At 41.1% G+C, this 19,061-nt stretch overlaps 1 protein-coding gene across 4 annotated transcripts in view; it reads left to right on the top strand.

Annotated features, from left to right (window-relative positions):
* LOC143280205 (uncharacterized) overlaps nucleotides 1–17,512 on the top strand; it is an 81,951-nt gene extending 64,439 nt beyond the window's left edge. For all 4 annotated transcript variants that reach the window (XM_076584825.1, XM_076584827.1, XM_076584826.1 and 1 more), the window contains 2 exons: nucleotides 7,073–11,742; nucleotides 15,099–17,512. In XM_076584825.1, the coding sequence (XP_076440940.1) occupies nucleotides 7,073–11,736 (4,664 nt within the window). In that variant the 3' untranslated portion in view covers nucleotides 11,737–11,742; nucleotides 15,099–17,512. The remainder of the gene's footprint in view (nucleotides 1–7,072; nucleotides 11,743–15,098) is intronic.
* Nucleotides 17,513–19,061: the final 1,549 nt, after the last annotated feature.

Here is a 19,061-nt window from a genome sequence, read left to right as displayed (position 1 = left end):
ATCTGATAATATTATTGTTTAAAAAAAATTTTCTTTTTTTTAATTCATGAATTTATTTATTCTTATTTTTATTTCCCATTTTTTCCCCCACCTTAATGCCCGACCAAGTGCGTTGGGTTACACTGCTTGTCATGCAGAAGTGGTTTTGCTTATATGGATTTGTCCAGTTGCAGTGATGCTTCCTTATGCAACTGAACTGAACTTAAATTCAGAGGAAGAAAGAATCTGGACCTGTAGAAACTGGACAAATAAAAGATAGTTGTAATTTGGATACTAAGAACAAACAAAATGTTAATGGATGTTGTAATTTGGAAACTAAAGAGGACATACAAACAAAAAGTGAACTGATGTTGTAAATTGGAAACTAAAGAGGACATACAAACAAAAAGTGAACTGATGTTGTAAATTGGAAACTAAAGAGGGCATACAAACAAAAAGTGAACTGATGTTGTAATTTGGAAACTAAAGAGGACAGACAAACAAAAAGTGAACTGATGTTGTAAATTGGAAACTAAGAGCAAACAAAAAGTTGATGTATGTTGTATTAGAATTTAGATAAGTGCTCTTCTAGAGCGCTGTCCCCTTGCAGAGAGGGTTATGGCACTTTACAAATTTCATACAACAAGAAAGAAACAAGAAGAACACACACACACACACACACACACACACACACACACACACACACACACACACACACACACCACTGGAAAGAGTAGTACACCCCTCATATAACTGCAAATTAGACTAAACTGTTTCTTTAATGTAAGACAGCAAAGATATGTTTTCAGTGGGACTGGAGTCTAGAGCCTTCGGCAGGTCACCATGCAGCGAGTTTCAGAGTTGGGCTGAGAAACTAAATGTTGAGTGACCAGTGGTCTTCAGAGTAGGTCTGGGCACTCAGAGTAACCCTTCAACTGAAGATCAATGTGACCAGGAAGACTGATGAGTTGTTGTGAAGAAGAGAGATACTGCAGGAGTGTACCATCAAAAAGTGGTATGTGAGCGTGGCACTTTTGAACTGTATGTGGAATTTAGTTGGAAGCCATTGCAGCTGTTTGAGCAAAAGTATCACATGCTTCCATGTTACAAATTTAGCTATACTGTTCTGAACGTTCTGTAAAGACTGATCTGATCAGCTGGAAGACTCATGAGTACTGAATGGCAGTTTCTTTGAAAGATATGAATGAATGGTAATTTACCAAATTTCAAGAATAATTGCACTGCAGATGGAGCTAATAATGTAATATGTTGCTGCATAGACAATGTTTTGTTAAGATGTACACCAAGGTACTTGACAAATGGTTTGAAAAGAACTATGTCACACCCAGTATTAGCAAACTTGCTGTCCACGAAACAAGAGGTGTGATGCTAAGCTCACTGCCATGATCTCAGTCTTGTCTGTGTTGAGTTTCAATTGTTTACTGCATATCCAAGCCAGCACATGATCAATACAATTTTGAATATGAAATAAAGCAGTGGGAAATTCTGTGGGATAGGAACTTTTGGACAACAGAGTGTCATTCGCGTACTTATGGTGGTCACAAGCTCAAGAGTCAGTCACATCAGAGAGTGGATGAACGTACTGCAACAACAAGTTAACAACATCAAAATTCAGAAGTCCTTTGAAATTAAACACTGGAAGTGAAACAGGTATTAAAAGATATGTAAAAGCCACCAGTAAAATATTGCAGATTTTTTTGTCTCAAGTTTTATGCCTGTAACAAGACAATAGATGCGTAGTGTGTGCATTTCATGAGGTTGTAATATTGATTGCAAACATTATGAAAAGCTGCATAAATAAGTAAATGACTGATTTATAACACTCAGATGTTTTTCTTCTTGGTTATATGAGTCATCAAACTTTGCATGGGGAAAAAGATGAAAAAACAAAAAATGTGAAGGAAATAACAGTTGTGGAGATTTAACAGGTTTTTATTTATATTTTTTTTGCTTCTATTTAAACTGATTTGGGGAAAAAACACTAATAACCCCAACTTCATCAATGCATTTCTTTAAGACGGTGTATTTTAAAGCATTATTACTGGTACATTTCTTTTTGTTAACCAAGTATGAAATACCCAATATAGCACACATATGAGTAAGCATCTGTTCTTTGAGTTATTCATGCTTATTTTGTTGTCTGTTGTGGTTTTATTTTGATGTTTGTGCTAATGTGTGTGCTTTTTTCTTGACTCTAGTCTTTCTGAAATTTGAGGAGCCATTTTTGGTTTGGAAGAGAGAGAGTGCATGTGTGAGAGAGTGAGTATCTGTGAGCACATGTGCGTACATGCATGTTACATGTAATGCATTTGTGCTCACATGCATGGGTGTGTGACCGAGTGTAGGTGTGATTTATGAGCAGTGGTGTTTCCCTGGACAATGTAGTGCTGTGTGGTGTTATGGGTTCAGTTTTGGCTGTGGATGTAAGCTTGCTGGTGTCTGCACTTGGTCAGTTGATCTTTGGGTGTGACGTTCTGACTGTACATAACTGATTTCTTTTCCGGATCATTGTAAATAGGATGTAAATAGAAATAGGAGGTTTTGATAGGAAATTTCACGCATATTAAAAACAAACAACAACAACAACAACAACAAAAAAGGTGAAAAAATCTATAAATTGAGATATGAGTGAAGGGTGTTCACTTAATTTCAGAATATGTGCAGCAGTTAAAACGTGGGGGAAAAAAAGAAGTAATAATCAGTTTTATGCATTACACTGAAATCAACAAATAGTAAAGATTGGTAACTCTCTCCATTCATGAGGTACACAACTTAAGTCAGTGCTGCTTACACTATCAATTCAGCTAGTACACAGGTAAATAGAAGGTACATTGGAACAAACCCAGACACTTCCTCAAAAAAAAAAAAGGAAGCACCGGGCCTGTCCTTATACCGATCATTTGACATGTGTACACTTCAGCAAAGACAGAAGAAATGTACAAACACAAATTAGCTTTTATTCAAGACTGGTATAGCCTCTTTAATCCTGAACAAGCCACACAGAACACATGGACAATACAGAACAAACATATGGTTGCCTCTATGTTTTTTCAACTGAAAATTAATAAACAATGAGGCCCGGAGATGAAAGGATTAACAAATTGTAAAGAGTGGTAACTCTCTCCGTTCACAAGGTACACAACTTCAAGTCAGTGCTGCTTACGCTACCAATTCAGCTGGCACACAGGTAAATAAAGGTACATTACTGCTACCTAACATGTACCAAAAAAGCAAGCATTGCATGCCCATTTGCATTCTGATAGTGCAAAAAGTCATCAGAATTTGACAGTGTTTGCTGAAAATTCTTGAGGATGTGAAGAGTATAAATCATACTCTGGTATAAAGTCTTGAGTAACAAATAAAAACAACTGTATGACCAATGCTTCAATTTGAAAATTTATGTCAGTGAAGTATGTTACTCCTGGCTTTATTAAAGTTCATTGCGTATTGAGCTGTTTTGAATCAGAAATTCAAAATATGAATGCATTTCTTTCTTTTTTTTCTTTTCTTTAAATATATATATATATATAGTTCACATGTACAAGGTGGTAAGCAATCACATTCATGTGTCTCTTTTTTTTTTCTTCTTTTTTTTTTAAGAGAAAAAAACAACAGCAAATAAACAAAGATAATACTACACATGAGGAGAAAAGGGGGTAGTGTAAGTACATATATGTATGGAGAAAAGACAGACAGACAAACAGACTAGCAACAACAACAACAACAACAACAAAAAAAAGGTTTTAAACAATTGGAGCTTTTTGTGCACGAGTGGAACTTAATCAGGCAAAATAGGTGAACATACTGAATGCAGTTATGACACTTCATTTCCAGTGGAAGTTGGGTCATCAAGAAAATGACATTACATGGTAATAAAGAAACCGGCATTTTTTATATTATGATTATTTCTGCACATAAACACTATGTGAGAAGTGTGTAATGAAGGTACGTATCAACCATCTCTAACACACATACATATATACATGTACATACATATATGAAAATATACATCTGTAACAAAAATTGTCAGGCAGCCGAGTAGAAGTAAGAGATTAATCCAAGAACATTGGTTTATATGGTATCCATGTGTTCTGAAAATCAGAATACTGTAAATTTATTTGTGCTATATATTCTTCATTTCTTCATTTCTATTCATTCATCAGTTGGTGGTAGAAACATTTCTGTTCATTCATCAGTTGGTGGTAGAAACATTTCTGTTCATTCATCAGTTGGTGGTAGAAACATTTGTGTTCATTCATCAGTTGGTGGTAGAAACATTTCTGTTCATTCATCAGTTGGTGGTAGAAACATTTCTGTTCATTCATCAGTTGGTGGTAGAAACATTTCTATTCATTCATCAGTTGGTGGTAGAAACATTTGTGTTCATTCATCAGTTGGTGGTAGAAACATTTCTGTTCATTCATCAGTGTGGCTTGTAAGTTGCAGGATAGCAGACTACAAGTATCTTCTCAGAGCTGTCAAAACAAGACCAACAATTCATAACCAACTCACTACACTGTAAACAACCATATCCATGACATCTCAAGTTCTGATTAAACAATAAAATAAACAGTATTTGATTTTATGTATAAAAGAAAAGGGGTTTTGGAAGCTGAATGGGTCAGCAAATAAGCTGATCTTTCAAGTACAGATTAAAAAAAAAGGCCTGATAGCGACCAGAACAGATGTGAAGAAGGTAGCAAACATAGGAGAAAATGCCACAGAGAAAGCTGATACTGAAACAGATATGATTGAAATTGTGCAACACATATAAACACACATGTGTATACATACATGTATATGATTGATGCTCAAAGGATAAACTACCAAAATAAAGAATTACCAATTGAAATCAAATGTATATTATATGTATATATATGCATGACAAAATGCTTTGAACTTTGAAGAGATGAAATTTATCAGAGTGATCTTTTCCAACATTAAAGCTAAATAATCTATGTTCTTGTTATTTTGGGGAGCCATGAATTATCTGGCATTATTTGGAGGATTGATGTGTTTCCCAGTGTCAAACACAGGGAAAGAAACTGCAATAAAATCTGTTCCAGAAATTGTCACCAGTTACCAGCTCCGCCAGGTGCTCATGTGCATGAATCAGTAGAAACACACACACAAACACAACACAGCTCACTCACTCACTCACTCACTCAGTCATTTATGTTTCAATTTGAACTATTGTTTTTTCCTGTGGTATTCAGGTTTTGTTTCAGTTGGCTTTGAATACGTTAATGCTTTTTTTGTTGTTTGTTTTTCTTTTTGCCATTTTGATGTTACTTGCTTCAGCACTAAAACACCTTTTTCTTTTGCAAAAAAGATGATAAATTTGCTGTTCATTTTTGTTTAGATTATTATTTTCATTTCACTTGAAGCTATGATTTTTTTTTTCTCGTTAAATCGAGGCTTGAATTTGATTTATTTTGCTTCATAATTCATTTTCATGTTTGGTATTTAGTTTTCATTGACATCTTTAAGTTTATGCAAAATGTTCTTTGTGGCGCATTCATTCATTTAATAAATAAATTGCTTTCATCGTGCTATTCAGTTTTATATTGATAAAAATCATAGGAAAATTGAATTGATAAAGACCATAGGAAAATTAAATTTTATGATGACTAAATTTGCCATTATTAGGCCATAGATTTGAAATATTTTTGTTGTTGAAAATAAGCTGAAAATGAGTGAATTGAAAAAAGAACTTCAATGTTAAAACTAAACATAATATTTCAGAAATGAGTGAATATTACATACTTTTGTTAAAACAAACATAATATTTCAGAAATGAGTGAATAATACATACTTTGGATTGATAGATAAATGAATATATACAGACATACATACAGACGTATATGAAATATTCATTAAAAGGCAGGAAATGTCTGAATGGAAATATACCTGTAATTTCAACTGAACATATAAAGAAAATAAGGACCTTTCTCTATAATGGAAATGCATCTTGTGACAGATTTACCTGTTTCAAAATGACTATATATTTTTGTGTGTGTAATTTTACTATATATTTTTGTGTGTCTAATTTTTTGAATAAAAGAGATGATCTGTCCCCTTCAGATCAGGATAACATGAACTTTTAATGCTTGAACCAGTGGTGAAGTGGACGGTATCACAAACTGATATCTGAAAGAATGTTGGTTTGAGCCTCAGGAGTGGTGGTGTTTTTCAGCCTTTAGCCAGCTCTCACCTAGAGTTGAGTGAGCTGTGTGTTGCAGTTGGAAGAAGTGGACGCCACATTTGACGTTGTTCCACTTTACAGTGCTAAAATGATCTTACCAACACTGCAGATGTCTGTATCTCTTGGACTTGGTTGACAGTGGGATATGCAACAGAAGGAAACGAGAGTACAACCTTGTCAAATAGTCACAAAATGAAATGGACCTCCATAACAGTTTGTTGTGATGATCCCATTTATCATTTATCATAATCAAATATAGGAACCCTTTAAAAAATAAAAATTAAAAAAAAATAAAAATAAAAACCTGAGTCACACACACATACACAAAATCACTTGTGAAGGATGTCCAGATGCCAGTGGCATAATCAGACTGTAGACTGCTCCTCTGTGAATAAAATCAAGGAATAGCCATTTCAAACAGTAGTAACATTAAAAAATAAATCTTTAAAAACATCAGATTCTATTAAATCTAGCAGTAAGCAGGTTATGAAGAGAATCTTGTTCATTATTGCTTCTCAAATATTTATTATGTGGTTTTGTCCCAAAGACTTTACTGCTGTTGTTTGGTGTGTGTTTTTTTCCACCTGTTTTCATTTGGTGAATTTGTTCCTTGTCCCAAAGTCATTTCCCACCCAGTTTTCATTTTCTGTTTCATGTCATTCATTGAGGACAGTTCCATTGCTTATAAGATCTTTATAAGACCCACCCCACCCCACCCCCCAGCCTCCCCTTTTTTTTCTTCTTTTTTTTTTCTTTTTTTTTTTTCTTTAGAAGGAAAACATTAAAAACGGAAGCATCTGTGTATGTGTTTTTTTTTTGTGGGGAAAGGTTGCACACCAAGAAATACTTTCCTGTTTTGTCCCCCAGGTGTGGATGATACTGTGGACCCAGAAACTAAGCCACGGGCTGATGAAAGCTCAGACTTCAAGGCTCTGGTTGCGCTAGCGTCCTCAGAATTTGACCTCCAGAGAAGTCAGAAAAGAAAAGCGGAGGAAGAGAAAGGAGCCTGTGCTGAGCCTGATGGGAAGTCCCCTGAGGAGCCCGAACAGGTGGATGACGTCAGTGGCCCCAGCAGAACCAAAGTGGGCAAGTCCAGCTCATCGGCGTCAGACTGTTCCTCAAACCCAGGTCAGCACAGAGGGTTCTCAAGGAGGAAAGTGAAAACCCGACACTCCTCTCGCCAGCAGAGGTCTGCCAATGGGGGAGATGGACGGTCGGAAGGCATTGGCCACAATCCAGTCAAATCAGAAGGCTCTCCTTCTTCTGCTCCTTTGTTGGCCTCCAGTGAAGACATGAGCTCCAGGTTTCTGGCTGAGAAGGAGGCATCAGATGTATCAGAGGACACAGGACCACTTCCACCTCAGATGAATGCATCACAAAAAGACCGGAATTCTGGAGAGAAAGGGTCTAAGCTCTCTCAGCAGCATGCAAAAGTTGGGGAGGAGAACACGTATGTTTCTTGTCAGTCGATGTTATGCACTGGAGAGAAAAAAGGAGAAAAAAGCAAAATAACAATCAAGTCTAAAAGTTACCAGAAGGCTGATGAGAATAAAGATGATCTGTGTGACTCGTCACTTGAGCCACCGCAGCAGATGAAGCAGAATAATGGACCAAAAAGTAAATTGTCTAAATCCATTTCTAATACTGCCAGCAGTGCAGGCTCGTCCAGACCGTTACGAGGCACCAATTCCACCAGAGCAGAAGGGAGAGAAGCCAGACTGGACAAGCATCAACAGCACAAACAGCATTCTTCATCACTGGCACAAAAGCCTTCTGACCCTGTGTCCGTTACGCCTCAAAGCTCACAAGAGGCGGACCAGAAAAAGGAGAGTGGTGCTGGGAACTCCTTTTCCAAAACCAAGTGTGATGGAAAGAGTGAGGGAAAGCATTCAGCATCCAGCACACCATCCCACTCCCCAAAGCCAGGTCGCGGGGCACATGATGAGCAGCATGGAAAGGAAGCCTCCACAAGCTGTGACTGCCTGCACAAGTCTTCTTCCTCATCCCCTAAACCAAGTCAGCTCCAGAACAAAGCTGTCAAAGCACCTTCATCTAGTCATCATAGTTCTGTCTCCAGGAAAGGGGGTGAAAACCATTCTTCATCTTCAAAGTCCAAAACAAAGTTCAGCAACAAAGATGATTTGAAGAAATCCTCTTCCAGCATCCAGCATAGCTGTGAAGTGAAGAAAGAAGTGCCCCGTCCATCATCATCTTCACCAAAACCATCACACAGAAATGACAAGGACAGAAAATCATCTGATAGCAGTCACGTTTCCCCAGTATCAAGGAAGGAGACTCCAAGCACATCCAATACATCTCAGCGACCAGACTCCAAGAAAGACATTAAACACAGCAAACCTTCATCAGGCAGCCAGAAAATGGTCCCTCTGCCAAAGGACCATTCACGTACATCATCATCATCATCTCCTAAACCTGACGATAGGAGAAAAGATGTGCATGAGAGATCATCAGGTCAAAAAAGTAGTTCTCGGTTACCCAAAGAAGTTTCACATCCATCAGTCTCATCTTCCTCCAAGAGTGAAAATAGACATGACAGATCAAGTAAATCCTGTCCCAGCAGCAGAAATTTATCACCAGTATCAAAGGACTCTTCACACACACCGTCCACATCACAAAAACCTGATCAAAGAAAAGGTGATCTTGACAGGACAAGTAATTCCAAAGAGAAGTCGCGCACACCTTCTGTATCACCCAAACCGGACTCCCGAAACAGTGAGAGGCACAAGAGCAGAACGACTTCCCCTGTGTCTTCAAAAGATGGTGTTCGTTCTTCAACTTCTCCATCTCCCAAAGACCATTCAGGCCACGCACAGACATCAGGCAACCATCAGACATCCCTATCAAAGGAGGTTGCAGATCATGCACACAAAACATCTTCCAAAAGCAGGGATACCTCGCCATCCAACCAGAAGAAATCCGACCCAGACATTGAATTTCTCAAGACCAACAAAACTGCTTATGATGCAACGACTGTCAAAAATCACCAGAATTCCTCAAAAGATTCTAAAAACTCTTCCCATCCCAGCAGTAAAGAAGAAAAAGTGAGCAGTAAGGATAGGCCGAGTCAGCACAATAGGGACAAGAGTTGTAGAACAAAAGCAACCAGAAAGTCCAGTCCCTCGCCTTCTGACAGAACCACTTGCAGGGATGGGCAGAGATTGTTCAGTGGAAGTCAGAGTCCCAGCCTTGATCAACCGCAGCTTGAGAAAAGACCAGCCTATGAATCCCAGGTGTCCCTAGGTTTCTCACAGGAAGAAAAAGATAGCCAGAGTTTATCCTCTGACTGTCATCCATCATCATCCCTTGTTCAGTGTCAGGATGCATCCTTACCAGCATTGGGTGAGGAGAAAGCCGGCAGCACAGATTGTGTGAAATCCATACCAAGCAGCCAGATAGGAAGAGTTGTGGGCAGTGAGGGGCAGGGGGTTGGGAGAAGGGCGGAGGAGCGGATCAAAGTCCAGGGGGTGCAGAGAAGTGGCAGCAGGAGTTGCACCACCTCGCCACAACCCACAGGCTCTGTCCGCAACTCCCACGTCAGTAGTGCCCCGTCCAGTCGTACCCCTTCCCCGCTGTCTGCCAAAGACCGGAGCCAGCGCAGTGTCTCCAGGCCGGACCCTGAGCAACACCGTGCAGCAGCTGCAGATAGCCAGATGAAGTCCTCTGCAAGTGTATCCATCAACACCAAGCAGGGAAGAGTAAAAGACTTGACAGTTTCTTCACAGCTGCCTTCTGGAGAACCAGCAACTGGCACAGTCTCTGGTTTGCCCCGCGACGTGAAGACTGGTTTGTCCAGATGCCTTGATGCAGACGCATCCTTTAAAGAGAATGCATCCTTTGCAAAATATTCAGGAATCACAGCCAGGGAAAGCACATCCCCAACAAAGACCGTGATGGTCACTCTGAAGGACATAGCCCCATGTTTGAGAGAGAGCGGGAGTTCAGTCATGGACCTTTACAGTAAGGTGCCAGGATTTGGGTCCAGCAGCGACTGGCAGCAGAAGGGCCACAGCAGCTCCCCGCTGTCGCCCACACTGTGGAGAGGGCCGCGCACACCTCCTGGGTCCCCATCCCCCAGCGTGGCCAGCAGTCGGGGCAGTCGGCGCCACTCCCGCATCTCCTCCTCGTCCTCTTGCAGCAGTCGCAGCAGCACCAGTTCCAGCCTGTCATCCAGTACCAGCCGGGGGCGCAGCACCAGCAGCACTCGTAGTGCCCCCAACAAGCAGAAGTCCCCACGCAAGAACCGCACTGCCAACGCTCGGCGCCGCAGCCTGAGAAGTTACTCTGCCTCCTCCTCCACCACCTCCACCACCACCACCTCCAGCAGCAGCAGTGAGGAAGAGATGGAGGTGTCAGGTACAAAGAGAGACAGCACTGAAGATCTGTGTGATGTCAAGCTGGATCCGGCTCCTCCACCCACAATATCACCGTTGTTTGGACCTCTGAGAGCGCCAGAGAAGTCTGAAAAAAGAGCCAGAGAGGAAGCCTCCCTGCCCAGTGAGTCCTCACCCTGCAGTTCTCTGAGTTCCCTCACCAACCCTCCTTCAGTGTCCCCACTGTTTGGTCTGCTGAAAGACCCAGAAAAGAAGTTGATGGAAGAATCTGCTGCTTGCGAATCTTCTCCTGGTAGCACCCCCAGCTCCACAACTTCCCCCTGTGGTGAGTGGCAGAAGGACTCTCCGCTTCAGTGTAGAGACTCTCGGGATGGCCAGACGCAGGGTTCCACTGTGGTTCCTGAAGGCTGTGTCCATCCCAGCCTGTCTCAGCCTGCAGCCAGCTGTGGTAAACCGGACCAGCACAGCAGCAGTGGGAAGTATGGGGGCTCAGGCAGCCGCAACCCTCAATCCATGACACACATCAGCAGTCGCACAGCCACCACCAGCCTCCCTATGCCTGATCTGACCAAGCCTCCACCCTCGTTGTACTGTGGTCTGGCTGGGTATCCCTCCCCCTCCATGGTGAACAGCTACCCCTCCCCGCCTGTCCCTGCCCCCCGACCCGGTTACCTGCCGCTGGGTTCACCCCCGCCTGTGGTGACTGTGTCCCCCGGCTACATTTCCCACAGCCCCAACACCCCCAGCCACAACCACCAGCCCACTGCTGCCACCAAGTTCTCCCAGCTCCGCAACCACAACAACAACAATGTGGGGCCCTGGGGTGTGGGGGGACACATGGCCGGAGGAGCGCCCCCCCCGCCTCCCTCTTCATCATCCTTCCCGCCCAGCACACCTGGTGAGAAGCCCGGAGGGAGGACTCGCCACATGTACCCGGCCACGGCTGCCACACTGCCAGGGCAGCAGCCGTCCCTGCAGTACCCCCCTGGTAACTCCAACTTCTGGTCCAACTACAAGTACCATGGCACACCCGTGTCAGCCCGACCCTCCCTGGACAGCTCCCATGCCCGGCCTCCTAGGTTGTACGCCTCTTCCTCGGGCAACAACCACCACGCCCACAACTGGCACCCCTATTCTGGAGGGACGCCCCTCACTAATAGTGCTATACGCCGTCAGTAGTCTGCGGTATGTCCTGGCTGTTGTCTTTTGCTCCTAGTTGTTAGCACCTGAGTGGTGGACTGTAGAGATTTGTGGACTTTTTTTTTTCCTTGTTGTTTTCTGACTGTGTTTGTTTCCAGGGTTGATGACAGGTTACTGGTCACAGAGAAGTATGGGTGTGAGAGTAATGTTAACTAATCCGTGATACAGTTATACCATAGTTTGTTTATTGTCGAAACATGCGTTTCCTCGTTTAGTTTTGGTTTTATCAGTTCACAGATCCATTTGTGCAGTTCAGTTTTTTAAATTGTTTTAGGGGTATATTTGTCAGTGTCTGTGTGGTTGTGTACTAATTCCCTCTCAGTGTCTCTCTTTTTTTTCTCTCTTTTTTTTTTTCTTTTTCTTTTTCATGTCTGCTTTCTTCTGCTGCCAGTTGTAGTGCCTAATACTTGCCTGATGGGTGAAAGTGCTTGTCTTTTGCTTTACAAGTGGGTTTTCTTGGAGAAAGCTTGGGCAGAGGGGTGTGGTACACATTGTCCTGTCTGATAAACCCGTGTGCACTATCCAAGCGCACCTGCCTTGGAAGCCTTTTTATTGGATGGCACATACCCAGGTTCAGTTGCAGCCTTTACTCTGTACAACTACAAGTTTTCCTCTTCTGTCTGATGGCTGACAGCCCCTCCAGGTTTTGTCCCTGTTTGTGAACTGGCTTACTACCATTTTGCCAGGACATTAATGCCACTCATTGTAGCTCCATCTTGGGGCCATATTATTTGTTAACTAACAGCATGTTATGTATTCTCAATCAGTACTCACTCTCAATGAACCTGCTTGCCCATGGCCTTTTCCTCACTTGTGTCATTTTGTGCATGGTCAGACATAACTGCTATGTTATGCCGCATTGTTTCACTGCGTGAGCAAAACTAACAATAATCCGACTCCCTGCTTTTTTTTTTTCTCTTTTTTAAATGTGTGTTACATATCTGTAATGATCTTATGGTAACTTTTAATTCATACTTTTTCCCCTCTTGTTGAATTGTTGAAGAGTAGCAGTTTCTTCAATGAAAGTAGATCAAGTTACAGAACTACCTGCTGCGTTTTTACTTCCCACCCACATCCCACATTTCTTGGTGTTTTTGTCATAGTATAGTTTATGTACTATGGTCAGTTAGTGGATGTCCAAACAATACCTATAAGTACACATAAGTACACCTGACCACAGTTGATGGCTTTATCGGCTTTCTTTTTTTCTTTGAAGGGATTTTGGGGGCAGTAGGGGTGGGGGGGTTAATCAGGGTTTTTGTCAGCAAAAAGCATCTCATCAGGTGAACCCATTTACATACATGTGCATGTTTTATTCTGAGTACAGAAGGTGGGGAAAATGTGATGAAATGGATCCTTCAGCTTGTAGCATACCATATGGTACTCATAGCCAAAAACCTCACCACCATTCAGTGCATAGGCATACCTATCTTGCCTTCATTCTGTCTACAATGTTGGCTTTGTGGAAGAGCCACCATCAAATATCTGTCACATACCATTATTACTTTTTTTTTGTTGTTTTTAACTTCTTTGTATATGTTAGGTGCTATGGCACAGTCGGTAAGGCATTGGACTTGTTATCCAGTGGTCAGGGTCCAAATCCTCTGTTTCAGCCTGGTATTGTTTCCTTGGGAAAGATGTCTACTTGACCCCAATTTTCCTTATCCCAGCCAGCTGTGAATGGATACCTGATTTATTTGGTTGGGGAAAGTTAAAACAGCAGAAAGAGAGGACTGGGCCCAGCCTTCCTATGCTGAGCCCTAGACACAATGGATATGACTTCACTCTTCCATGGGACCTTTAGTCTTTAACTGAGCCCTAGACACAATGGATATGACTTCACTCTTCTATGGGACCTTTAGTCTTTAACTGAGCCCTAGACACAATGGATATGACTTCACTCTTCTATGGGACCTTTAGTCTTTAACTGAGCCCTAGACACAATGGATATGACTTCACTCTTCCATGGGACCTTTAGTCTTTAACTGAGCCCTAGACACAATGGGTATGACTTCACTCTTATATGGGACCTTTAGTCTTTAACTGAGCCCTAGACACAATGGATATGACTTCACTCTTCTATGGGACCTTTAGTCTTTAACTGAGCCCTAGACACAATGGATATGACTTCACTCTTCTATGGGACCTTTAGTCTTTAACTGAGCCCTAGACACAGTGGATATGACTTCACTCTTCTTTGGGACCTTTAGTCTTTAACTGAGCCCTAGACACAATGGGTATGACTTCACTCTTCCATGGGACCTTTAGTCTTTAACTGAGCCCTAGACACAATGGATATGACTTCACTCTTCTTTGGGACCTTTAGTCTTTAACTGAGCCCTAGACACAATGGGTATGACTTCACTCTTCCATGGGACCTTTAGTCTTGAACCTTTTCAGTGTTGGGTACTTAGAGATTGTCAGCAGTATATATCAAAGTGTTTGTAGAGCTCCACTGTGCATGATTGCAGGTGGAGACACTGTACACTGGGCTCTTACACCCCCATGTCAGACACTCCATGTCAGATCAATATCGCTCAGTGAAGAATGAAAAAGATCCTGGAAGATATTTCTGTTGTTTTTCTTTTGCTTTAATAATTGATTGGAATATATATTACACTGTAGTGCTTGCATAATCCTTTCCTTCCTTTTTTATTTTTATTTTATTCATTAATTACATGTCTGTTGTGTTTGATACCACCTCTTTTTTTTGTGGATGGGCAGGGGGGAGGGGATGTCTGTATGTATTTTGAATGGATGGTTCAGACACAATGAACTATCATACATACTTACATGCTTGTTCTGATGGATGGTTCAGACACAATGAACTGTCATACATACTTACGTGCTTGTTCTGATGGATGGTTCAGACACAATGAACTATCATACATACTTACATGCTTGTTCAGATGGATGGTTCAGACACAATGAACTATCACACATACTTGTATGCTTTTTAACTGTCTTTAGTATATTGATTTATGCTTGCTTTCTGATACATATACCACTCGCCATTCCAGGAGCAAACATAAACAAACATAGAAAGAAGAGTTTAGACAACTATGTCTATGAATATGTAAAGAAATTAGACAAAGAATATCACTATCAGTGAAATTCAGCTTGCTGCTTTGTATTATGATGACAAGGAAACCAAGTCCATTTTCAGGTTTTGTTTAAATAAATTTGTTTCTCTTTAATATACATTCCAACCAGATTTATAACTGATTTTGTTATGTTGTTTCATGTTGTTTGTGCTTCAATCTTCAGCCCATGTTGGGTGTGTTGTAATGTGACAAATGAAGATACAATCTGATTCCATAGCATGTTTCTGTGTGTTCCAGAGCTGCGTCGTTGGATCGTGGTTCTCCCAAAAGGCTGTTCTTAGTCCAGTGAATCAAGCTGGAGTCAGTGAACTAGGTACAGGAAGGAAATGTCCAGTCAGTTCCAGATTTCACTTCCAGATTTGCTTAGTTTGACGGAGAAAATTGAAACCAGGTTCACGCAATAGAAACTTGCTCAATTAAGAAGAGCCTTAGCCCGAGGGAAACAGGTGGACGCAGCAGTCCAGACAAAGATCACAGGACACCAAGCATTCCGCCCAGATGCCTGATGGGGATGATAACCCAGCCTACATCTTTACCATTGGTCAGCATCCTTCCTTCCATCATCCCTGCACCTTCCTCCATCCTCCTCCACTATCAGTGTTAATTTCTGTCTGCTGATGACGTAGTTGTTAGCTCAGTAGTGCTCTTGAGATAGCCAGTGCAGAAAGCAGTGTGTCTGAGTGGATGGTGGGTGTTAGAAGGTGGTGATGCCAACTGGGAGGCTGTGAAAATGTGGTTGTCAGTGTTGACAGTGAGCTGCCTCTCGGGTGTGGGTGAAGTAACAGTGAAGAGGAATCAGCTGGACTCTCAGGATTGCTGGTCTAGCAGTGCAGGACAATGTGCAATATAGAAAAGAAGATGACCAAACGTCAGCTGTTTGTTCCACTGTGGGCTGGTGTCTGGGTCAAGGACTGTTGGTGGTCTGGGAATGGTTTTCCAGGCTGGTTTTTTGGAGGCTTGGGTGGTAGAGTTTAGGGTATACAATGTGGTGTGTTTGTGAAAAAAAGTAAATGATTATGAAAAATGTATTTGAAAAATATGGACACAGATATATATCTACAGATCTGAGGGACATTGACTTTATTATTAATGTCAGTGACTGCTGATCTGTAGAAATCGTTGATTGATTTTATTTAAATTCTCAGTGTAGTAATCAAAGTGAATGTTATTTCTGAAACATTGATATATATCTATATAAACTATATGATTTTCATATATGATTTTTAAGTTAAGAAGATGAATTTGTGCTAGAGAAACAGTGTGATAAGAGATCAGTGTCACACAAGCTCTTTTTTTTTTTTTTTTTTTTAAGAGGAATTGCATCCAGACAATTTCTTATCAAAGAGATCACAAGTGTGTCTGCTAAAATGCTCAGAGATTCCACCAAATATCAATGCAATTCCAGCGTTCGCATGATAAACGTTTCATCCATCAGTCACTGTGCCATCATTGTGTCAGTGGTGGTGTCCATGCCCAAAATGCCACTGTTCAGCGCAAGAAAATAATGGCCCTTTGGGATTCTCTTTCTCTCTCTCATAATACCCTTCCATCCGTCATCAACACCAGTGAAATGGAAAAAGACTTCCCCCTTTTCTTGTGGATATACTTTTCCAAGTAAAGTACACTGCAGGAATAAATGGGGAATGATACGTGCATGGTAGTACTGCTGTATGAATACTGTGTAATTACCTGTAATAAGCAGCATTATCAGATCATAATACCAGGTGCTACCTAAAACCGGGGTTCTTGCAGAAATGATGGAAAAGAAAAATGGATGGGACTGTCACTATAGTGACGCGCTTTCCCTGGGGAGAGCAGCCAGAATGGCACAGGGAGAAATCTGTTTGACTGCAATTGAATCCACTGACGGTGGTGCCAGGGGCACCTTCCCTGGGTCCCCCCCCCCCGCCCCCCACTCCCTGCCTTGTGTGCTGTCTGACTGTGGTATTGTGGGCATGAACACTGCACCACACCATTCATTGGAACCCAGCATCTATCAGGGAGAGACACCGGTGAGCAGTGTAAGCATTATACCAAGCGTCCACCAAATAAATATACACTTGGTAAAGGCTTTGTCTGGTTAAGTTCTTTTTTTTTTCTTTTTTTTTCCTCTTTTTTTTTTTCTCTCTTTTTTTAAAATTTTTTTTATTACTACTGAGAAATAATTATTACTTTTTATGCAAGTTGTGCATGATTGATTATTCTTTTAAATTTTGGGTGTGGGTGTGCATATACTTGTACAGTGATGATGTATTAGAATGTGTGGGGGCAGATTTTAAAAAGATTTTATGCTAAATGCCAATTTTTAATTGTAATGAAGTGAAGTGAAAAAAAAAAAGGTGGTATGAGTTGAACAATTTTTTGGAGAAAAAAAAATAAAGAAAAAAAAAGTTGTTATTTTAATATGTGTGAAATTTTTATGAAAATGTTGAAGTATATTTGTGGCCAGTACTCTGTCTTTTTGATCCATGGTAGGATAGGGCACTTTGCACTGTTTTATTTATTGTTTCTTATCCAGCACAGAAACATGTCTGTTGGAAAGAGAAAAGCTTATAGTGACAATGTACTTTGCAAGACTGAGAATATTATTACTGTTTTAGTTGGGCATTGGTTTCATTGATGTGAATTGGCACTGTATCAGAAAGTGTGTGTGTGGAGGGGTGGGGGTGGGCAGGAGAGGAAAAGTGAATAAATTTGTGAATGTGAGAGTTGTTTTTTTTGGTTTTTTGTTGTTGTTTTTTGTTTTGTTTTTTTCTTTCTTTTTTTCTTTTTTTTTCATATTCCCGGTCTTTTGTAAGAAATATATTTTCCTGTGCAGACACATGACAGGAAATTTGAGTAGCATTGCTTTCACAGCTGAGGATCTGACTGACAGGTTTTGTGAGGGGTTTTCTCTTCCTTTGTTTTCAGAAATGTGGGGGGATTTGGACCGTGACAAGTGTAACCAGCATCCTGATAGGTAAACAAGGGAAGAAAATGGCATCCGCAGTGAGAGACTGTGTCAGTGTTGTAACCAGGCCTTAGACCCCATGTCAGGGCCTGCAGCAGTTGTAGCCCAGGAAGTAAGGCTCTGGAAGGCAACACTGTTCTGGAGCCCTGGGAAAGAAAGGTTGACAACTATACTGTTATCATTTTGACACCAACTTCTGGAAGGAAATAGCAAGGGAGAGAAATCATGTTCTTGACCGTGTCCACCTTATAGCTGCTGTATATATATATAATATGTAACAAGAGGTGAACGTCAAAGAAAGTGACTGTAGCCTTGAAGGAAAATGGAAGATGGCATGGAAAGACACAGTGGTGTTTTAAGAGAAGATAAAGACCATTGTCAGGTGATTGTGAGTCTTTCCCTCAGAAAGTGTATTAGGCAGTGTGGGAAATAGGTAGCCTGACATTAATGCTTGTGTTTTCCTCCTCTTGGGGTTAGACTTTTTTCTGTAAGAGGTTTGTGACATGGAGGGACAAGGCTTGGTGTACTTGACACAGTCCTTGCGGGTGCTAGCGCTTTTTTCTTCTGAACAAGTACAGGAATGGGAGCTATGCACACATCAAGGGAATGGGTGAACATTGTGGTAGCAGTGGGGTCATGGTGTATTTCTGACATTCATCAAAACCAATTCATAATAATTTAAAATGGTCTGACATCAAAAGAGCCTGAGTATGTTACTTCACTTTAGTGACCTCTCCAGATGAATTAGAAAAGTGGACGATTCTTCTCTCAAGATAATTCACTATAGTCAGTATTAGGAAGTGTGAAGAGAGTATATGTAATGACAGTTGATTTTCCAGAGACCCAGGAATGAGAATCCTGGTGGTGAGTTGTGTTATTTGACCAAAAATTGGAGGGTTTTTACATGCAAATACAAGCATCCTGACAGTTCATTGAGGCATGCACAAGGTCATTTCTACATTAACTGATTTGCTAAAGTCTGTTTTGTAGTGTACAGTTAACTTTTGTGCAGGAGACTCAGATGAACAGCTGTTTTAGGAACAAATTCTCCAGTCTTGATATCAATTAAACAGATGATTTTATTATTGTTTTATACATTTTTATCTTCAAGTTTAACTATTGTATGTAATGGACCTGTTCTTATTTATTGTTTTTCTTATGGGCAGCATGGTAGAGGGAGTGAGAGGGAGTGCATATATGTCTTTGGGTTGCAGACTTAAATGGCAAAGTGTTGACAGAAACCTGTTACC

This window comes from Babylonia areolata, chromosome 3 (assembly GCF_041734735.1).
Source record: "Babylonia areolata isolate BAREFJ2019XMU chromosome 3, ASM4173473v1, whole genome shotgun sequence".
NCBI lineage: Eukaryota > Metazoa > Mollusca > Gastropoda > Neogastropoda > Buccinidae > Babylonia > Babylonia areolata.
The sequence above is the reverse complement of the archived record's forward strand: the minus strand, read 5'-3'. Positions and strand labels throughout refer to the sequence as shown.